Source organism: Erithacus rubecula, assembly GCF_903797595.1.
Source record: "Erithacus rubecula genome assembly, chromosome: 16".
Lineage (NCBI taxonomy): Eukaryota > Metazoa > Chordata > Aves > Passeriformes > Muscicapidae > Erithacus > Erithacus rubecula.
The window spans coordinates 1,257,172-1,272,904 of record NC_136668.1 but is presented as its reverse complement, the minus strand read 5'-3'; the positions used below and the strand labels follow the sequence as shown (position 1 = coordinate 1,272,904).

At 66.3% G+C, this 15,733-nt stretch overlaps 3 protein-coding genes across 7 annotated transcripts; all 3 read left to right on the top strand.

Moving 5' to 3' along the window:
* Positions 1-2,898: 2,898 nt before the first annotated feature.
* On the top strand, positions 2,899-8,016 carry PROB1 (proline rich basic protein 1). 2 transcript variants are annotated; one of them, XM_079319741.1, is made up of 2 exons: positions 2,899-5,029; positions 5,063-8,016. In XM_079319741.1, exons 1-2 carry the CDS (start codon positions 3,062-3,064, stop codon positions 7,619-7,621), a joined length of 4,527 nt encoding a protein of 1,508 aa, XP_079175867.1. In that variant the 5' UTR covers positions 2,899-3,061; the 3' UTR covers positions 7,622-8,016. The 2 variants fall into 2 exon arrangements, with proteins under 2 accessions (XP_079175867.1, XP_079175866.1); XM_079319740.1 differs by having other exon boundaries at positions 2,900-8,016.
* Positions 8,017-8,495: 479 nt separating this feature from the next.
* MZB1 (marginal zone B and B1 cell specific protein) lies at positions 8,496-9,877 on the top strand. Its single transcript, XM_079319792.1, has 4 exons — positions 8,496-8,723; positions 9,011-9,117; positions 9,255-9,359; positions 9,437-9,877. Exons 1-4 carry the CDS (start codon positions 8,532-8,534, stop codon positions 9,609-9,611), a joined length of 579 nt encoding a protein of 192 aa, XP_079175918.1. The 5' UTR covers positions 8,496-8,531; the 3' UTR covers positions 9,612-9,877.
* A 60-nt stretch (positions 9,878-9,937) lies between these two features.
* SLC23A1 (solute carrier family 23 member 1) lies at positions 9,938-14,286 on the top strand. 4 transcript variants are annotated; one of them, XM_079319773.1, is made up of 15 exons: positions 9,938-10,085; positions 10,539-10,610; positions 10,791-10,892; positions 10,982-11,139; positions 11,212-11,300; positions 11,377-11,444; positions 11,736-11,917; positions 12,018-12,138; positions 12,239-12,395; positions 12,567-12,714; positions 12,829-12,934; positions 13,012-13,141; positions 13,302-13,445; positions 13,585-13,680; positions 13,796-14,286. In XM_079319773.1, exons 1-15 carry the CDS (start codon positions 10,050-10,052, stop codon positions 14,041-14,043), a joined length of 1,857 nt encoding a protein of 618 aa, XP_079175899.1. In that variant the 5' UTR covers positions 9,938-10,049; the 3' UTR covers positions 14,044-14,286. The 4 variants fall into 4 exon arrangements, with proteins under 4 accessions (XP_079175899.1, XP_079175898.1, XP_079175901.1 ...); XM_079319772.1 differs by having other exon boundaries at positions 10,788-10,892; XM_079319775.1 differs by having other exon boundaries at positions 9,952-10,085; positions 11,002-11,139.
* Positions 14,287-15,733: the final 1,447 nt, after the last annotated feature.

Sequence of the window (15,733 nt, the reverse complement as noted above, 5' to 3'; positions counted from 1 at the left end):
GAGCGGGAATGGGAATAGTGGGAGTGGGAGTGGGAGTGGGAATGAGAATGGAAAAGGGAGTGGGAACGGGATGGAGGGATGAGAATGGGATATGGTACTGGGAATGGGACACTGGACTGGGAAAGGGACACGGAACTGGGAGTGGGAATGCAAATGGGAGTAGGAACAGGGAATGGGAATGGGAATGGGAATGGGAATGGGAATGGGAATGGGAATGGGAATGGGAATGGGATGAAGGGCTGAGAATGGGACATGGTACTGGGAATGGGACATGGAACTGGGAGTGGGACCTAGGGCTGGGAACAGAACAGGGGATGAGGCAGGGGGCTGCAAATGCAGATTGGAACAGGACAGGTGCTGGGAACAGAACAGGGAGCAGGACAGCAGGGGGAAGGAGCAGGGGTCTGGGAATGGGGCTTGTAACGGGACAGGGGGCTGGGAACGGGGCTTGGAACGGGACGGGGTTTGGGACAGCCCTGTGGCAGCCTGGCACGGGTGGGTCCCTGTGTCACACAGCAACCTGGGCTGTCCCAGTGCCCAAATCCCTCCTGAGCCCCAGAGGCGGCTCTGGAAGCCCCTGCCAAGCTGGGCCAGTGTTTCCTGCTCCTCCGGAGTTGCAAAAAGTAGCTCCAGCGTGGGAGAGGCACGTCCTGCTCTTGGCAGCTACCAGCAGCCTTCCTCTTCACCATCCTCCTCCTCATCCTCATCCTCCTCCTCCTCACTGCCCCTGCCAGGCTTGCCAGCACCAAGGTGAGCATGTACCGAGCTGGCATGAAATCCAGGTTAATAAACAAAAGCAGTGGTGAGGCCAGAGGCAGTATCACGCTGGCTTAACCATGAATCAGTGTTGAATTAGCAGGTCTGGCTCAGCCAGGGTCCCCCTGCTGCTCTGTTTGTGCCCCACAGGCTGCTCCCACACACAGCCCAGCCTGCTCAGGGTGCTGGGAGCTGCTGGTTGGAATTCACCTGGTAGGAGGAGCCCGGGGGTCTCTCCATGCCTCCAGACTGAGGGACAAACCCAGGAGCAGCAGGAGGAGGTGCAGGTGCTGCAGCGTGACCTGGCTTGGCCTGGGGCTGCAGCCAGGGCAGTGACAGCAATGCCTGGCCAGGGCTGCTGCCATCCCAGATGGGCTCTTCACTGATCCTTGGGATCACAGAATCACAGCCTGGTGCAGGTTGGGAAGAACCCCACAGACCACTCCCCCTTCCACCCCTCTGCCATGGCAGGGACACCTCCCACTGTCCCAGGCTGCTCCACCCTGACCTGGGGCACTTCAGAGATCCAGGAGCAGCCACAGCTGCTCTGGGCACCCTGTGCCAGGGCCTCAGTGCCCTCATAGGGAACAATTCCTGCCCAATATCCTATCCAGCCCTGCCCTCTGGCAGTGGGAGCCATTCCCTGTGTCCTGTCCCCCATCCCTTGTCCCCAGTCCCTCTGCAGCTCTCCTGGAGCCTCTGTCAGTGCTGGCTTGTCCAGGTGAGCACCCCCAGCTCCCTCAGCCTCACTCCAACACCCGTACTTGGCACAGTCCTGGCTGCTGCTGCTCCTCTGACACTCAGGTCCTGCTAAAATCACGATGGTCACAGTGACAACAGCTGTGACAAGTGACACAATGACACCGGAGGCTGAGAGGGTGGCAGGAGAGCAGCACCGGACACCCGGCTGTGCATCCGGTGTCTATCCAGTGTCCATCCCCTGTGCATCCTCTGTCCATCCCCTGCCCATCCAGTGTCCATCCTCTGTCCATCCAGTGTCCATCCCCTCTCCATCCCCTGCCCATCCAGTGTCCATCCTCTGTCCATCCAGTGTCCATCCCCTCTCCATCCCCTGCCCATCCAGTGTCCATCCTCTGTCCATCCAGTGTCAATCCCCTCTCCATCCCCTGCCCATCCAGTGTCCATCCTCTGTCCATCCAGTGTCCATCCCCTCTCCATCCCCTCTCCATCCAGTGTCCATCCCCTGTCCATCCACTTCTCATCCACTTGCTGTGGGAGGTGTGATGGCCCAGACCTGCCCTGGAGCTCCGTGGAGAAGCCAGGCCAAGGATGGTGACTGCACTGTGCCAGTGCCTGACCACCCTTTCTGTGAAGAAAGGCATTTGGGGGTTTGAAATCCCACATACACACTCTCTTGCACAAGGGCAGCACAGCAGTGAGTGCTGCCTGTGGGAGGTCCCCTGTGGGCACAAATGCCACCTGCAAGCCCAGCCTGGCTGAGCAGTGAAGGGTTAAGTGCCAGACCAGCTCTTGCGGGAAGCTTTCCTCTCCTGCTTGCCAAGGTTTAAATTTAGTCTCTGCATGAACCCAGAGGGCTTGGGCATCAGGTTGCTCCGGGGCTGGCAGTGCTGGGGAGCACCTGCTGCTGCTGTTCCACAGCAAAAATTCCCCCAAAAGCTGGGACTGAGCTGCACCTGCAGCACTTGGAGTGGGCAAGCTGCAGAGACCCTCGTGTCACCCCAGCCATCCCATCACTGGCTACCCCCAAAAAAGTCACAAGGTTGCAGTCCTGTAAATCTCAGGGGTGCTCCACACCCGGCTTTGCTCATCCCAAGCCTTGAGTTTGCTCCTGGCCACTTGAATTAGCTATGGGGAGCTCCTGCTTGGGGTTTTGGGGAAAGCCTGGTCTGGAAGCACCCTTGCTGTGGCACCGGGAGAGGAGCCGTGGTGGGGATGGAGCTGCAGCTCGTGTTCCTGCCGTGCCCTGAGCACCGGGGCTGGGACATCCCCAGAGGGCTCTGGGGCAGCCCAGGCCGGCCCAGGGGATCATACCCCGGGCGCTCTGTGGGGTGTGGGGATGCGCTGTGGGACCTGTCCTGCGGTTTGGGGCGGGATGAGGGGCAGGGATGAGCCGGCGGGTGCCCGTGGCTGGGGGCGGCGGTGGCATCCCTGCCATGCGCTTGGCAGCGGCTGCCCGGCTGGCGCTGGCCGGGTCCATGTGATCCGGGGCTCGCTCTGTGCCGCCGGTCCCGCCGCCGCCGGGGAGCCACAAGGTCGAGCCACGGCCCCAGCCCCGAGCGGGGCTCCCGGCACCGGCTGAACCCCCGGGCTCCCCCGTGCCACCATGCCCCGCGGGAAGAGGGACCCGGTGCTGCTGGCCCCCGAGGGCGAGGCTCCCCGCGCGGCTGGGGACGGCCGGCGCTCCGCGGAGGAGGAGGAGGAGGAAGACGGACACCTCCCGGGGCTGCCCCGCGACGACCTCACCAAGAGCATGTCGAGCTCCTCCGTGTCCTCCTACCACTCGGCCCTGTGCTCGGACGGCACGGAGACCTTCAAGGACTGCCTGGAGTTCCTGGACGAGGAGGGCTCGCCGGGCCGGGCCGCCCCGGGGCGCTGGGCTCCGGCGGGGGCCCCCGGCGCGGCCCCGCCGCCCGGCCCCCTCGCCCGCCCGCAGCGGGCTCAGCTGTCCGGCGCGGCTAAGAATAGCCCAGCGCAGGGCCAGGGGAGCAGGATGGGTCCCCTCGGCGGGGAGCGGCAGCCCGTGCCGGCAGTGGCGGCCGTGGGGGAGCCGGCCGTGCCCCGGCAGCCCGGGGCGATGCTCGCCGGGCTGCCCAGCGACTCGGACGAGGTGGACGGCGAGGTGCAGGCGCTGACGGCCAGGGCTTTCCGCAGCCTCTCGGGGCTCCCCGGAGCTCGCCTCGACATGTGCAGCTCCCACACCTCCTCCAGCCTCTCCAACTCGCTGTCGGAGGACGGCGGGCGGCCGCGGCGGTGGCCGGCGGGCGCGGGGGAGCCCCGGGGCGCGGCCACAGCTCTGCACGGCAGGGCGGGCTGGCCTTTCCCCGCCGCCGGGGACGGGGAGCTGCTGAGCAAGGAGCAGTTCGAGTGCGTGGACGTGGAGCTGGAGAGCGGCGAGGCCAGGAAGGGCCACGGCAAGAAGAGGACGGTGCCCAAGCGGCAGATTCTGCTGAAGAGGAAGGAGAGGAAGGAGCCGGGCTTTGGCCCGCGGGGGGATGGCCCAACGCCGCAGCCCCCCGCCAGGAAGGAGCCCCCCGGCAAGGGCAGAGCGGCGGGCGAGGACTTCAGGCTCAACTACCAGCAGTTCATGAAGGCGGCGTCCCTGGGCACCGACAGGACCAGGGCGGCCTCGTGCCTGGTGAAAAACGTGCTGGCCAAGAAGATGCAGTACGAGCAGCGGATCAAGATGGAGCAGAAGGGGATGCGGGGCAGCTCCACCTCCTCGGGGCCGTCCTCCGCCGGCACCGACCTGCTGGGCGATGGCCTGGAGGGCAAGTCCAGCTCGCTGTCCCGCTCCGACTGCAGCTTCTCGGCCGAGGACCTGCGCGCCGGAGCGATGCCGGTGGCCACGGCGGCCGCGGCGAACGCCACCACCACCACCAGCCATCCCACCAAGGGCGTGGTGCTCAGCGAGGCGACGAGGGAAACTGTGTGCAACCTGAGGAAGACGTTCAACGAGCTCAACCAGAGGATGAAGTACCAGGAGGTGCTGGAGGGTCGCTGGCTGCCCGCGGCCGCGGAGGAGCACACGTCGGAGAGGATCTGCTACCAGCGAGCCCGCGCCTTGTTCGAAGCCCAGCCTGGGGTGGGGAAGGTGCTGGATGTCGCGCCCCGGTTCGCGAGGGCACCGAGGCCGTGGCCCAGCCTGAAGGAGCGAGCCATCGGCCCTATCCATTCGCAAACGCTGCCCTTCAAGGCCGAGAGCCGGGCGCTCCCCACCGCCCCGCCGCGCCGTCCTTTCGGCCCCTCCCGGGCGCAGGAGGCGAGGCCGCTGCCGCAGGCCCAGCCAGAGAAGCCACCGGCAGCGCCCCGCCGGCCGCCCAGCCCCGGCATCCTGGCATCGCGGGGCTCTCCGCCAGCCGCGCCCCCCAAGCCAGAAGAGAAGGGGAAGGGGCGCGTCCCGCAGCCCCGGGACGTGCGCAAGCTGGTCAAGAGCAGCTACAGCCTCAAATTCGGGACTGGCGGCGCCTCCCGTGGCACCGCGGCACCGGCGAGCAGCGGGGAGCCGCCCCCGGCCGCCCCTCTGGTCATCCACTGCACCTCGGTGCGCCGGGAGCCGGCGCCGGAGCCGGCGGTGGAGGAAGCGCTGGCAGCCCCCGGCCGAGAGCCAGCGTGTGCCGAGGGGTCCGCGAAGCCCCCCGGCAGCCGGGCCGCGCCCCCGCACAGCTCCCCCATCAACATCACCAGGGTCCAGGCCACGCGGAGGGGAGCGCTGCCCAGCGAGGAGCCGGCATCGCCCCCGCGCCGGGAGCGCAGCGAGCTGCGGGTGCCGCCGCGGCCTGAGCGGCTGCCGCACGTGGAGACACACCTGCACGTCCTGGTGGGGCGGCCGGGCCCGGGCGAGAGCGGCCCGGCTACGGGCAGCGCCCTGCTGCGGGCGGAGAAAACCGTCCTGCTGCCGCCGCCGCCGAGCAGCCCCGCCGAGGGGCCGGAGCCGCCGGGGCAGCGGGGCGGCAGCGGGGACAGCCGGGACCCCCGAGCCGGAGCCGCGGCCGAGCCCCGAGCCGAGCAGCGGCAGCCGCAGCCCCGCGACCGGCGGGGATCGGGGGGCAGCAGCGGGGGCTCTGCCGGCGGCACCGGCCCCGCCGCCCCGCTCCGGGCCGCCGGCAGCGGCGAGGGGTCCCCGGGGCGGCTGCCGGAGCACAGGGAGGCCTGGGAGCACCCGCCGCACTGGCCGGCGGCTACAGAGCCCTACCCGCCCACTGGCCCGGCAGAAAACTCCAACTACTTGGCAATGCCCGAGAGAGCCCCCAAACCCACGCTGATGCCAAAGCTGGCCTCGGTCCCCAGCCCAGCCACTGCATCCTTTGGGACCCCCTTTGCACCCAACCCGGCCAGAGCCTCTTTTGGGGCTCCCTCAGCCCCCAACCCAGCCAGTGCATCCTTTGGGACCTCCATGGGCACCAATGTGACCAGTTCATCCTTTGGCTTCCCATCAGCCTCCAGCATGGCCAGCACATCATTTGGGACCCCCTTGGTTTCCAGCTCCAACAAATCTTTTGGGGCCCCTCCGGTTCCCACCATGTGCAACACATCCTTTGGGAACTCCTTGGTCCCAAATCTATCCAGCACATCCTTTGGGAACCCCTTGGTGCCCAATCCATCCAGCACATCCTTTGGGAACCCCTTGGTGCCCAATCCAACCAGTGTGTCCTTTGGATCCCCTTTGGTCCCAAATGCATCCAGTGCATCCTTTGGGAACTCCTTGCTGCCCAATCCATCTGGCACATCCTTTGGAAACTCCTTGGTCCCAAATCCATCCAGTGCATCCTTTGGGTCTCCCTTGGTTCCAAATCCATCCAGTGCATCCTTTGGGAGTCCCTTAGTCCCAAATGCATCCAGTGCATCTTTTGGGAGCCCCTTGCTGCCCAATCCATCTGGCACATCCTTTGGATCTCCCTTGGTTCCAAATCCATCCAGTGCATCCTTTGGGAGTCCCTTGGTCCCTAATCCATCCAATGTATCCTTTGGATCCTCACTGGTCCCCAACCCATCCAGTGCATCTTTTGGGTCTCCCTTGGTCCCCAATCCATCCAGTGCATCCTTTGGATCCCCACTGGTCCCCAATCCATCCAGTGCATCTTTTGGGTCTCCCTTGGTCCCCAATCCATCCAGTGCATCCTTTGGATCCCCACTGGTCCCCAATCCATCCAGTGCATCTTTTGGGTCTCCCTTGGTCCCCAATCCATCCAGTGCATCCTTTGGATCCCCACTGGTCCCCAATCCATCCAGTGCATCTTTTGGGTCTCCCTTGGTCCCTAATCCTCCCAGTGCATCCTTTGGGTCCCCATTGGTCCCTAATCCATCCAGTACGTCCTTTGTGAACCCCTTGATCCCAAATGCAGGCTCATCCTTTGGGTCGCCCTTGGTCAGCCACCCAGTCCCCACTTCCCTTGGGCATCCATCAGTCTCTAACATGCCCGGCTCTTTCTTTGGATCCCCTTTTGTCCCTAACCCAGCCAGCGCTCTGCTGGGCACCGGTGGCTATCCCCTTCCTGGTGGGGAAGTGCCCTGGAGCAAGCCCAGCCCTGAGCCCCCCCTGCCCCGACCCCCCGAGGCCCCAGCTGCTGTGGAGCCCCCAGCCCAGCCCCACCTGGAGGATGCTCCTCATTTCCTCAGGAGGACCGACGGCCCCTCGCCGAGTGGGAGGAGCAGGCAAAGCCCCCCCAAGTCCTTCTCCGCCCCCCTGCCCGCCCAGCGGAGGATGCTGGTGGATCCCAGCAGCGGCAAGTGTTACTACATGGAGCCGCCGCGGCAGCCCCAGATGAAAATGCTCTACGACCCCGAGACCGGGCAGTACCTGGAGGTGCTGGTCCCACCGGCGGCATCACACACCGGCCTCTACCAGGCACCTTTCAACCCCCTGCTCATGGCCCCGGGGGTCTGTGGCCCACCCTACGCCCCCTACGGCGGCTTCCCAGGGCTCCCGGCCCCGCCGCCCCCCGCCCCGTCCCCGCCGCGCCCCTCGCTGCCGGCTGCCGACACCCCCGGGACCCCCGGCTCGGCTCCCAAGGGCGAGGGGCCATCCCCTGCCGGGGGTCCCGACTGCGGCTACCTGGAGAGCCTGTACTACATCCCCACGGGGATGCGGGCCAGCCCCGGCCCCGAGCAGCCCCCAGGCCGCGGCAGCCCCGCCGCGCCCGAGGGGTCCCTGCTCCGGATGTGACGGGAGGGACCCGCGGGAATGTCCCCTCCCATGGCCGAGCTTAGCCCAAAATCAGCATCACCCCCTGCCCGCGGCTGAGAGGGCAAAGCGCCCGGGGGTAGCGGGCACTGGTTGGACTTCACTGGCTTCTCATGGAAATGGGGACAAAAAGGGGATTTTCCGGTGTGAGCGCCTGACAGCCCTAGGGGGACACGGAGGTGTGAGCCCCGGGCAACGAAGGGACCACACAGGCCCTGCTTCCCCCTGTCCTGCCAGTCCCATCCCAAGGATGACCCGGGCTGCTTGGCACAGGGTGGTGGGATGGCCTGGCCACCCCCAGCCCCTCCCAGCCCCGGCTGCAACACAGACACCCCAAAATAGTAATAAAAATGCTGAAACAGCTTTAAATCTACTTATTCATTCTGTGTTTGCGTGGTCTGTAAAGGGAGGCGAGGGGCTGAGGCACTTGGAACCTGTGTCCACCTGAAAAATCCCAATCCCTGGGAAACAGGAGGGGATTCTGCAGTTGGCAGTGAGTCCTAAAACCCAAACCCCAACCCTGAACCCCAAACCACAACCACGAGCCTCAAATCCCAGTTCTTAACCCCAAATCCCATCTCTGAAACCCAAAAACCAGCCCTGAGCCCCAACCCTGAGCCCAAAAAGCCCACCCAGCCCCTGTAGGCCTGCACCACCCCACAAGGATCGAGGTTGAGGGATCAGGCATTACAGGACTGAGAGCAGAAACCTCCTGGAGAGGTCGGGGACACCCCATGCACACCCTCCCGCTTCATGCCGGATGCAGGTGTGTGCTGGCTGCGCCTCAGCGACGCTCGCCAGCCCCGGGGGCGTTCTAGCCACCTCCCCGGGGTTTGATAACCCGCCCCGGGGGGGGTTTAGCCCCCGCCCCGCAGTTTGGGAGCGCAGCAGAATGCGGGCAGCGCTGGCAGCCTGGCTGGTGCTGAGCCTGCTGGGGGACACAGGGGCCCAGGGCATGTGCGGGGACCCCCCCGCAGCCCCGTCCCACTCCATCCCCGCGCCCCAGCTCAGCCCTGAGGACCGGCTCTCGCCCCACATACCCCAGTCCCTGCGCTGTGACGCCTGCCACGCCATCGCCTTCCAGGTGGGGACCGCGGGGCACAGGACACCCCGAAAGCGCAGAGAACCCTTGTGGGCAGGCTTCAGCCTGGGGAGAGGCTGCGGCTCCTCTGGGCCACGCCGCTGATGGATGTTCCCCACCGGCACTTTAAAAAGGCATTTTGGGGCTCCTCGTGAGCCTCTAACCCGTGCAGATGTGCTCCCGCTGCCGGGGCCCCACAGAAGGGGGTGCAGATCCCAGCCCCGCCCGGGATCAGTGTCACGGACAGGCTGCCACCCTCACTGCCCGGATTCTGCCTTTTTTCACCCCAGATCGAGGAGCAGCTCAGCAAGGCAGAAGGGAAGGTGGGCAAGAAGGCTCTGAAGGAGTCGGACTACATAGAGGTGCTGGAGAGGAGCTGCTCCCAGGACTGGGAGAGGTGAGCGGGGTGTCCCTGGGATGGGAGTGTTCCTGGCACAGGGAGTCCCCAGGGGTCACAATGTCCCCAAGGACGACGGTGCCCCAGGGATCAGAGCTCCCCGGATAATTTTCCCTCCAACCCCCGTCTCCCCGCAGTTACGGGGTGCTGGAGCTGGACGGGGAGAAGCGGCTGTCGGGCCCGGGGCTGCCGAGCCAGCACCCGCTGAGCGTGCTGGTGTCGGGGGGGCCGTGGCCGGCCAGGTAAGTCGGGCTTTGGGGATACAGGTGAGCCGGGCACTGTCCCCTCGCCTCCAGGTGACCACGGCGGCTCCTCGCAGGCTCTCCAAGCTGTGCCACGGCTACGTGGGCGAGCAGGGCGAGGCTCAGATCTACGGCGCGCACCGGCGGGGCGCGGCCGCGCTGCGGCAACTGCTGTGCCACGGGGACAAGGGACCGTGCGCCGGCCGCAAGGAGCGCCCCGGCCCCCGCAAGGCGCTGCAGAACGAGCTCTAGCCCGGCGCGGTTAATGCTTAATGCCCGGTGACCTTCGGAGCCGACTTCGTCCCCGGCCGACACGCGTGCCGGGAGGGCGGTGGGCGCCGTCCCGCTGTCGCCTGTCACCGATGTCGCCGCTGTCGCTCGACGCCCGTGACGGCCGTGCCGGCAGCAGCGCGGGCTCGGTCCGGGCGAGCTGGAATTACTCTGTAACCCGCGGGCTCTAATGTTTCACCACGCGCTGCCCCGCGCGGGTGCAGTCCCAATTAAAGGAGTTAATGGCTGATCCGTGCCGGGGCTGCGCTCGCCGGTTTCACAACCCCCAGCCAATGGTCGCCCTCCCGCCCGCCGCCCCTGCCACCGCCACCGCCCGGCCTTTGGGTGACTAAAGTCCTTCCCACGGCGATAAAACCGCCCCGAGCGGGGACATCGCCGCCGGGGACCCGCCGCCGGAGGATGGGGACCCGCTCGGGAGAGCTGGCTCAGCCCCAGGTGAATGCAGCGCAGTCCCTGTCCGCATCCCTTCCCTTCCTCGGTGTCATCCCTGGGCGGTGGGAGGGAGGTGGTGGCCGGGGATGCTGCCCCCAGCGATGGCCAGCACAGGGTCAGGATGCCCTGCTGGGGCTGGCAAAGGCCAGGGTGAGCCTGGGGACTGCGGCGAAACCCGGGGCCGAGGGGACACGCTGGGACTAGGGACACCTTCCCCATCACCTGCAGGGGGGATCCCCCTGCGCACTGTCCAGGAACAAAACACCACTTGGGGATCCGTGGGTTTGGGAGCCCAGACCCCTCTGGGCGGTGGGAGCAGGCACCGGCTGGGACTGACGGCAAACACGCCGGGCCATGGCCCGCTGTCACCGCGTCCCTCAGAGCAGAGCCCAGCCCCTTTCCCGAGGGACACCTGGGTCCACACTGACCCAGCTCCCTCCTCATCCTCACCGCCAGAATGGGAACTTGGCTCTGGCTCCCGCGGGCTCCCCGCACACCCCTGGGAAGGAGCTGCCTGCGGCGGGCGGGGTGAGTATGGGGCACCCCGCTGTGCACCCCAAATCCATCTGTGGCACACCTGCCGATGGAGACTGGCCAGCCGGGACCTCTCCCCTCCCTGCGGGCACAGGGGATCCCATGAGGCAGGCTGGGCTGCCCGTCCCCGCACGCAGCCCCAGGTGAGACAGGCTGAGCTGTGCCCCACGGCAGGACCCCGGGGCGGGCACCAGGCCCCCCCGGCCGGAGGTGGACATGCTCTACAGGATCGAGGACGTGCCCCCCTGGTACCTCTGCATCCTGCTCGGCTTCCAGGTACAGCCTGGGAAGTGGCAGACCCCAAATCCCCGTTCCCCAGGGTGTGGGGCACCCCCCAGACCCGCTGAACCTCCCCTCGCCCCCAGCACTACCTGACCTGCTTCAGCGGCACCATCGCCGTCCCCTTCCTGCTGGCCGAGAGCCTGTGCGTGGGCAAGGACCAGCTCACCGTCAGCTACCTCATCGGCACCATTTTCACCTGCGTGGGTGTCACCACCCTCATCCAGACCACCGTGGGCATCAGGTAGAGCCGCGGTCCCGGCAGCCCCCCCGGCCAGCCCCGGGCCCGGGTGCAGGGGTCCCTCTGTCCCCCCAGGCTGCCCCTCTTCCAGGCGAGCGCGCTGGCCTTCCTTGTCCCCGCCAAGTCCATCCTGGCGCTGGAGAAGTGGAGATGCCCACCTGAAGGTGAGGGCGGGGGGGTGCAGGGGGTGTCCGGCTGCTCCCCGCCCGCTGGGACCAGCTCACGGCCCTTCACCCCCAGAGCAGATCTACGGCAACTGGTCACTGCCGCTCAACACGTCCCACATCTGGCAGCCCCGCATGCGAGAGGTACATCCTGCCACCGCAATGCCACCTCGCTGCCACCTCCGTGCCACCACCCTACCACTCCCCTGCCACCACCCTGCCACTCTGCTGCCACCACCCTGCCACCGAAATGCCACCTCCCTGTCATCCCCCTGCCACCGCCATGCCACCCACTGCCACTTCCCTGCCACCTCCCTGCCACCATCCTGCCTCCATCCCGCCACCGCCCTGCCACCCCCCGGTCACCACCCCCGCCGCACCCAGCCTCCCTGGCAGGCTGCTGACGCCCTCTCCTGCCCTCTCCATGCCCTGCAGATCCAGGGGGCCATCATGGTGTCCAGCCTGGTGGAAGTGGTCATCGGGCTGCTGGGGCTCCCCGGGGCGCTGCTCAGCTACATCGGGCCGTTGACCGTCACCCCCACTGTGTCCCTCATCGGACTCTCCGTTTTCCAGGCGGCTGGCGACCGGGCTGGCTCCCACTGGGGCATCTCTGTGCTGTATGGCATGGGGACAAGGGGGACAGGAGGGCAGGGCTGTCCGACACGGAGCCAGGAGGATGTCAGGGGCACGAGGGATCAAGTCTATCTTTCTCCCCAGGACCATCTTCCTTATTATCCTGTTTGCCCAGTACCTGCGGCAGGTCGCCATCTACGTGCCTGGCTACCGGAGGGGCCACGGCTTTGTCCTGCTCCGCGTCCAGATCTTCAAGATGTTCCCGGTAGGGACCGGCTGAGAGCATCCCGGGGCGGCCCCGAATCCCCCCTGTAGCCACGCGTGGGCTCGGGGCGGTGCGGGAGGGAGCCGTGTGTGCCCCGCAGATCATCCTGGCCATCATGCTGGTGTGGCTCATCTGCTACGTGCTGACCCGCACCGGAGTGTTCCCCAGCCGGCCCGAGGAGTACGGCTACAAGGCCAGGACCGATGCCCGCGGCGAGATCCTATCCGTGGCACCCTGGTTCCGCGTCCCCTACCCCTGTGAGTGCCCAGCAGCCCCGGAGCCCCTGACACCACTCTGCCCTGGGGGATGTGCGGGCCTGGTGCAGCATCACCGGGGCTGGGGAACCCCCGGGGGGGCCCAAAGTGGCACCGGTGAGGGGAGGGGGCCCTGGGGTATCCCCAGCCCCGACCCGCTCTGCTCCCGGGCAGGCCAGTGGGGGCTGCCCACGGTGACCTCAGCAGCCGTGCTGGGCATGTTCAGCGCCACGCTGGCGGGCATCATCGAGTCCATCGGGGACTACTACTCCTGTGCTCGGCTGGCAGGAGCGCCGCCGCCCCCCGTGCACGCCATTAACAGGTACAGCCGGATTCCCCTCCACGGTACCTCACTGCACCGCGGCATCCCTGGAGACCGGCCAGGGATGCTGCCGGAGAGTGGGATGGGCACCAGCTCGACAGTGCTGTTCCCCAGGGGCATTTTCATCGAGGGCATCTCCTGCATCATCGCAGGGCTCCTGGGAACCGGCAATGGCTCCACGTCCTCCAGCCCCAACATCGGCGTCCTGGGCATCACCAAGGTACCTGGGCCGGGGAGGGGTCCCGGCTCGGCCGGGGGGGTCGGGCAGCGTCACTCGTTGCCGGTGTGTCTGTGCAGGTGGGGAGCAGGAGGGTGATCCAGTACGGCGCCGGGATCATGCTGCTGCTGGGCACCATCGGCAAATTCACGGCGCTCTTCGCCTCCCTGCCCGACCCCGTGCTCGGTGGGATGTTCTGCACCTTATTCGGTAACTGCCTGCTCCAAACCCGGAGCGCTGCTCTCGCAGCCTCGGGGGCTGGCGAGCCCAAGGGTTCAGGGTGGATTTGGGGGGACGGGGGCTCCTGCAGCCCTCCATGCCCGGCCCAGCGCGGGCACCTCCTCCTGCATCGCCGCGTCTCTGCCGGCAGGAATGATCACGGCCGTCGGCCTCTCCAACCTGCAGTTCGTCGACATGAATTCCTCCCGAAACCTCTTCGTGTTGGGCTTTGCCATGTTTTTCGGGCTGACGCTGCCGAACTACCTGGATTCCAACCCCGGGGCCATTAACACAGGTACGGCCCGTCACGGAGAGCCGCAATTTGGGGAGTTTGGGGAGACAGGAGGGCAGATCTGCCCCACCCAGGGGCAACAGAGGGAAAATCGGCTCCTCACAGCACCCCCGGCTCTGTGCCCCACATCCCACACCCGCAGGTGTCCCCGAGCTGGACCAGATCCTGACGGTGCTGCTGACCACGGAGATGTTTGTCGGGGGGACGATCGCCTTCGTCCTGGACAACACCATCCCAGGTGAGTGCAGCAGGGCCGGGAGGGGGAGGCAGCGGCGATGGCGCAGATTGCTGTGGATTTAGAGCTGCAGAGGGGATGGCAGGGCCGGGGGTGACCCCGTGAACCCCTCCCGCAGGGACGCAGGAGGAGCGAGGGCTGGTGCAGTGGAAGGCAGGAGCGCACTCGGACAGCTCGAGCACCGCCAGCCTGAGGAGCTACGACTTCCCCGTGGGCATGGGCGCGGTGCGGACGAGCCGCTGGCTCAGGAGAGTGCCCATCTGCCCCGTGTTCACCGGGTTCCGCGCCCGGGCCGCGGGCAGGGGCACGGCGGCCACAGCGGGCCCGGCCGGCGCGGACGGGGGCTCGGTGTGCACCAAGGTCTGAGCCGGGGAAGGGGCCCGGGAGGTGCCGCCCCAGCGCCGGACGAGCCGAGCCGAGCTCCCGGGGGGCTCTCGGGACTCGGTAGCGCCCAGTAAGGCCAAAGCCATGGCTGCCGGTGCTGGGCTTGAATGCGGGGCTAGGGAAACGCAACGCTGCTCTTGGGGGACACCCCAGCTCCGGGGTAGAGCCACGCCGTGCCGTGCTCAGCCTGAAGCTTTAGCTGGCTGAGACTCACAGGCAGCCAGAGCCCCGGGGCCACCGAACCCCACCCGGGGCCACCGATTTTCACGCTGTGCCCTCGGCTCCAGCACGGTGACCCAGTGGCCGGCACGAGCTCTGCGTGGGGCCGACCAGCGTTAGGAAGCCGAATTTAAGATGACACATTAAAAGAGATAAAATATTCAAGCGCACATGCTCCACCGGTGTCTCTGCTGTCGTTCCCACGTCCTTTGTGCACTTTTGCCCGTGCTCTTCCCGGGCTGCCAGGCACGGAGACACGCTGGATTTCTTCCAGGTGGGCTCTGCGGAGGCAGCTCAGCACGAGCCCTCGGCAAACCCTCCTTGATCCGGGAGCTCTGGGCGCTGGCTCTGCTCCAGCCGTGCTGGTGGCACTGCCCTGTGCCACTGCGGTGCTCTCAGCTGCAGGCACAGAGGTGGCTGACCCCCAAAGCAACGGGGTCAGGCCAGTCCTGGGCCTGGATTTAGAACCAAAGTTGAGCTGAGGCTACATTGCACAAGCCTGTGACAGCCCGGGGTGGCACCGTCACATGCTCGCTCCCCAGCCTGAGCAGGGAGAGAAGTGAGAAAATCTGTTAAAAGTGAAAATGTGGGAAAAAACCCCCACCCCAACTTAAAATAAACCCGAGGGATGCAAATACAACCAATCCCCACCTCCCACGAGCACCAGCCAGGCTCTGAGCCCCCTCTTTGGCTGCTGTCCTAGTGCTGGGGCTGTCACAGTGTGTGACACCTCCCTGGCCAGCTGGGTCCCCTCGCATTTCCTTGTCCCCCCAGCACCCAGCTCGGGCTGGAGCAGGACTGAGAGGAAGCCTGGGGGCAGTGCCAGTGCTGCTCAGCCCTGGGTGCCACCAGCTGTGCTGCAGTCACAGCCCAAAGCCAGTGGGGCGGCCATGGACAGCAGCAACTTCTCCCCACTGAACATCCCAGGGCTATGGGATGCAGGAGAGAATGAACCCAGCGTCAGGAGAACAGCCATGGCCAGGCTGGCACTTCACACTCTGGCTCCTTCTGCTGCACTCAACTGCCACAAGCCCGAGGTGATGGTGGCCAGGCTGAAGCTCCTGGACAAACTGCAGCCAGGCAGCACTGGCTGATGAGCTCCCACGGCAGGTGGAAACCAGCTGTGTGCTATCTGCTGACCCTTTTATTCAGGTGCTTGAGTCTAAACTCGCCCCAGGTCAGTGGAAATCCTGAAGGAGTTTTCCAGCTCCCTGCACGGGAAGGGAAGGAGCTGGGGTAATTCCATGCTCATTTTGCAGAGCAGCAGCTGCAGGGGTCAGTGCAGCTGAGCTCCCCCAGCAGGGACAGGCTCCTCCTGGAGCACAGCAAGCTGGTTCTGCTGCAGGGAAGGGCAGCACCTCACCCTGCCCCATCCTGCAGAGCTGCAGCTCCAGCTGTGTGCCTTCAGTTGAATCCCATCTTAAAAAGGAGATATTAACAGCCAGGCCTAGGC

What these genes read in the sequence shown, in the direction of transcription:
- PROB1 (XM_079319740.1), top strand. Translation starts at nt 3,062, where the DNA reads ATGCCCCGCGGGAAGAGGGACCCGGTGCTGCTGGCCCCCGAGGGCGAG.
- MZB1 (XM_079319792.1), top strand. Translation starts at nt 8,532, where the DNA reads ATGCGGGCAGCGCTGGCAGCCTGGCTGGTGCTGAGCCTGCTGGGGGAC. An exon ending in GCCACGCCATCGCCTTCCAG is followed by an intron (nt 8,724 to 9,010) that starts GTGGGGACCGCG and finishes TTTTCACCCCAG; the next exon opens with ATCGAGGAGCAGCTCAGCAA. An exon ending in GGGGGGCCGTGGCCGGCCAG is followed by an intron (nt 9,360 to 9,436) that starts GTAAGTCGGGCT and finishes GGCTCCTCGCAG; the next exon opens with GCTCTCCAAGCTGTGCCACG.
- SLC23A1 (XM_079319772.1), top strand. Translation starts at nt 10,050, where the DNA reads ATGGGGACCCGCTCGGGAGAGCTGGCTCAGCCCCAG. An exon ending in AGATCTTCAAGATGTTCCCG is followed by an intron (nt 12,139 to 12,238) that starts GTAGGGACCGGC and finishes TGTGCCCCGCAG; the next exon opens with ATCATCCTGGCCATCATGCT. An exon ending in GCGTCCTGGGCATCACCAAG is followed by an intron (nt 12,935 to 13,011) that starts GTACCTGGGCCG and finishes GTGTCTGTGCAG; the next exon opens with GTGGGGAGCAGGAGGGTGAT.